A 4,595-nucleotide genomic window follows, 5' to 3' on the forward strand; every position below is an offset into this window, starting at 1 on the left:
TAGTATGGCACATCATATATGATGTGATGTGTGAAGTCGTGTGGTGTAGTGAGGAGAAGAGGGGGAGGGGGAGAAGAGGGGGAGAAGGAGGGTGAGGAGAGGGGGGAGAGAGGAGAGGAGGGGGAGAAGGAAGGGGGGGGGGGGGAGGAAGGAGGAAAGAGGGAGGAGGGGAGAGAGAAGGGGAGTGAGGGAGCAGAGGGAAGGGGAAGAGGGAAGGAGGGAGGGAGAAAGAGGGAAGAAGGGAAGGGGGGTAGGGGTGAAGGATGAAGGACTGAAGAAGTAGGGGTTGGGGGAACGATAGGTGAGGGGGGTTAGATGAGGAGGGGGGGGAGAGTTGAGACCAGTTGACAAATGGCGTATAAGAGCGAAGAGAGAAGATTAATTCATATATATAATGTAATATGTATATATATATATGTATATATATATGTATATGTATATGTGTATATATATATATATATATTATATATATATATATATATATATGCATATATATGTATATATATACATCTCTTTTACTCTTTTACTTGTTTCAGTCATTTGACTGTGGCCATGTTGGAGCACCGTCTTTAGTCAAGCAAATCGATCCTAGGACTCACTCCCTGTAAGCCTAACACCTATTCTATCAGTCTCTTTTGCCGAACCGCTAAGCATCGGTTGCCAAACAGAGACAAACAGAGACACACAAACACACACAGACACATGCATATATATATACATATATACGACGGGCTTCTTTCAGTTTCCATCCACCAAATCCACCCACAAGGCCTTGGTCAGCCCGAGACTATAGTAGAAGACACCTGCCCAAGGTTCCACGCAGTGGACTGAACCCAGAACCATGTGGCCGGCAATCAAGCCACCCACCACACAGCCAATGTAGTTCTCATGGAGATTTAGTGTGACACAAAATATATATATTATATATATATATATATATATATATATATATATATATATATATATGTAAACAGTAAAAATAATTACAGACATGGACAAGAACATGAAACACCAAAGAGACGACACAAGAACCACAGGACGGGACATTCGAAGCCCTCAGTCATCAGTCAAGAACCAGATCATCTTCGCAATTTCGGCTGAATTAATCTTGAGATTGCTCCGATCTGGGCAGCCCCCCAAGGGAAATCTAAGCCAAGCGCATTAGATCCCCTGGAAGAAAGCTTCGAATGTATACAACACACGAGGACGGAAAACGAACGAAGTACACGAACAAAAATACAGAATACTGACACCAATAAGAATACAAAAGCGTAAAAACAATAACGGTAAAGATAAAAAACAAAACAAACCAGGACGTAGGACAAGGGTCTTTCGACAGGACGAGTTGAGTTTGGGGCTGGCTTATGAAGTTGTGCCTAATGGCCGCAGGGAGACGAACAAATATGTGTTGTGCTTCGCGACTGCTGGAACGAAAAGGGCGCTCAGCAGTGGCTAGCGGTCACGTGAGAACAAAAGACAAGAAAAGGGCAGATGAAAAGAGAGAGAAGGTGGACTCGGGAGGAGAAGAAAGAGACAGATCGAGGGGACTGGAGGTGAGAGAGATAGAGAAACTTAGAAGGGGGGAGTATATATATATATATATGTAGGTCCCGGTTGATTCGGGGTTAACCACAGTAAATAAGTACTCAATACATAGCAGAGTAAAATTAATTTATTATATAGAAGCTCCTTCTATATATAATAAATAATATATATATATATATATATATATATATATATATATATCACGTGACCGACCAGACCATCAGATGTTTTTACACATCGCTGTCAAAACGTTCGCATTGTTTTAGCCTTTGAATGACGCCAACAGAAGAGAGTGGTGAAAGAGTACACAGACAGGGATCACACCCCACACCTGCCGGGGTATCGTGGAGCTTTTAGGTGTTTTCGCTCAATAAACACTCACAACGCCCGGTTCTCGCGGTCGTAGGATCGCGAGTCCGCTGCCCTAACCACTGGCCATTGCACCTCCACATACATATATATATATTATATATATATATATATAATATATATATATATATATATATATATATAATATGTGTGTGTGTGTGTGTGTGTGTGTGTGTGTGTGTGTGTGGTGTGTGTGTGTGTGTGTGTATGCTAATGATTCTGCTAGCTTGCTGCCTTATGATATTTTTGTCATAATATCTGATACATAAAATATTTTATCCTTGAACATTTTTAGCCTCTTATTCCAGATTAAACTGACACCCAAATATTAACATATCCATATTGCTAGATAGTAACAGATTTGTTTTTATACTACAAAAGAAAAGATAACAGAAAATAGTCCATGTCCTACATTTTGACCCTCTTTATGTTATCACATATCAGATTGTCATTTATCAAGTAACCGGTCATTTTGCTCTTTGTATCGCTAGTTGTAGCACTTTTGGTGTTCATATCATGATATCATGCCACCTAGTAGGAATTGAAAAGTCTCGTCTTAGCCTCTTCGTGATAAAGTCTACTAATATGGCTTATGGTGATATAAAAGAATAATCATGTTATTTGAAATTCTGCAGCCAAAAGACAATGTAATTGTTGTGTGTGTGTGTGTGTGTGTACATTCTTTTATTTGTTTCAGTCATTTGACTGCAGCCGCCTTTAGTCAAGCAAAATCGACCCCAGAACTTATTCTTTGTAAGCCTAGTACTTATTCTATCGGTCTAGTTTGCCGAACCGCTAAGTTACAGGGACATAAGCACACCAGCATCGGTTGTCAAGCGATGTTGCGGGGGGGGGGGGGGCAAACACAAACACACAAACAAAAGACGAGATAAATAATATAGATGCACAGGGCGATCTTTCGCTTTAAGAATAGTTGTATGCCAAGGGGCGTGTCTGTCTGTGTGTGTGTATATGAATGGTAGAAATCTACAAATGCAGAAAATCACAAAACAGAGAAAATAAAATATGGACGACTTGTTCTGAAACACCCCCGAGTGGGGAACGGTCCTCAAAAATAACCCCCAGTTGTTTTTCCCCAAACTTCCTATGTTCTCGGAATCTACATAGTCCGAGGTATATTTGTAGAGAATTTCATTTAAAAAAATCCATTTTCATGAAAGTTATACACACATACACACACAATGGGGTTCTTTCAGTTTCCGTCTACCAAATCCTCTCACAAGGCTTTGGTCAGCCTGAAGCTATAGTAGGGGACACTTGCCCAAAGTACCTTGCAGTGGGACTGATCCTAGAACCATGTGGCTGGGAAGCAAGCTTCTTACCACACAGTCACACCCGCACCTAGCCACGCCTGCGTCTAGCCACGCCTGCGCCTACAATTTTTTTTCTTCTGTTGAGTTGATTTATCAATTAGATTACCGGTACACAGTCCTTTACCCGAGAATTTAAAATGCGGAAGACCCCAAATCCGAACATTTTGGTATAAATACGGTGGTCAGCTGAGGGACAGACAAGAGAAAGGTCTACGACACAGACAAGGGTTTAGTAGACCGCAGAGACCGTGTGTGTGTGTGTGTGTAAACACACACACACACAAATATATCCATTTCTGACATATCACTTCCACAGATGTATCCTGTTTCTATTTCTAGCAACTAGTAGCAGTTGTAAACATATGCATGCAGTGAAGAATTATGTGTACCAACGACAAATTAAGTCCAGTGAATAAATTATTGTAACTAGATGTCATTCATTTGTTTACTTCAAAGGCATCCACATTCCTATCGCATCAGTTCACCAGATTCACATTTTACCACTACACACCGTCAGCTGTCCCCAGTACGAGCACACCTATAGATCTGGGGCAGAGGCAAAGGGTGCTCGAAACAACCGATTCTCAGTCGATTCTGTAATGTGCATTCGATAAGATTTAGTAAGTACGTAATAGAGTAAACAGGATGATAACAACAAGCACACCATCAAAAATAAACAACTTACCTTGTTTAAAGAATCTCGGATTTGTTTATGATCGTCCGTATAAAGTTCCACGGCGGCCAGAGAAGATTGTCTCCGGATAAATGCCCTACTTTTAAACAGCCGAGAAACAGAAAAGGAAAGACCCTTTCTTTCACTTACTAACAAGGCTTTTTTAACTAAGTTCAAAAACATTTTGATTTCTTACTCACACTGGCGCTATTACACTTCAAAGAAAGTGAACTTTGTCACGTTTATTATAAAACTCGGAACGCCGAAAAAAAATTATTCAGTCGATACGAAAATTTATATAAATGTATGTTTGAGTGCGGCAGATGTTATACAATAAAATTGATATTTATATAATTTATATATACAGAAAATTAAAGTTGTTGATATTTTTTTATCCTGTTCTTTCAGGAAAAATTAAAACAATATTGTCAACCAATGTTTAATTTAATCGGAACGAAATAATATCTGAACTTGTCAGACTTTATAAATGCGTACGTGTTTACAAATACACTCACATGTGGTGTGTGTGTGCGTGTGTGTGAGAGAGAGAGAGAGACAGAGAGGAGAGAGAGAGAGAGAGAGAAGAGAGAGAGAGAGAGAGAGAGAGAGAGAGAAAGAGAGAGAGAGAGAAAGAGAGAGAGAGATGAGAGAGAGAGAGTGGGAGGAGAGAGAAA

General features: G+C 40.2%; 1 protein-coding gene across 3 annotated transcripts in view; it reads right to left on the minus strand.

Moving 5' to 3' along the window:
- LOC115213442 (probable acyl-CoA dehydrogenase 6) overlaps nt 1-4,168 on the minus strand; it is a 30,976-nt gene extending 26,808 nt beyond the window's left edge. For all 3 annotated transcript variants that reach the window (XR_004999677.1, XR_004999676.1, XM_029782417.2), the window contains exon 1: nt 3,934-4,168. Coding sequence is in view for 1 of the 3 variants with exons in the window: in XM_029782417.2 (XP_029638277.1) it covers nt 3,934-4,104 (171 nt within the window). In the remaining 2 variants the exon portion in view is untranslated. The remainder of the gene's footprint in view (nt 1-3,933) is intronic.
- Nucleotides 4,169-4,595: the final 427 nt, after the last annotated feature.

Source organism: Octopus sinensis, linkage group LG6, assembly GCF_006345805.1.
Source record: "Octopus sinensis linkage group LG6, ASM634580v1, whole genome shotgun sequence".
In the NCBI taxonomy this organism is placed as follows: domain Eukaryota; kingdom Metazoa; phylum Mollusca; class Cephalopoda; order Octopoda; family Octopodidae; genus Octopus; species Octopus sinensis.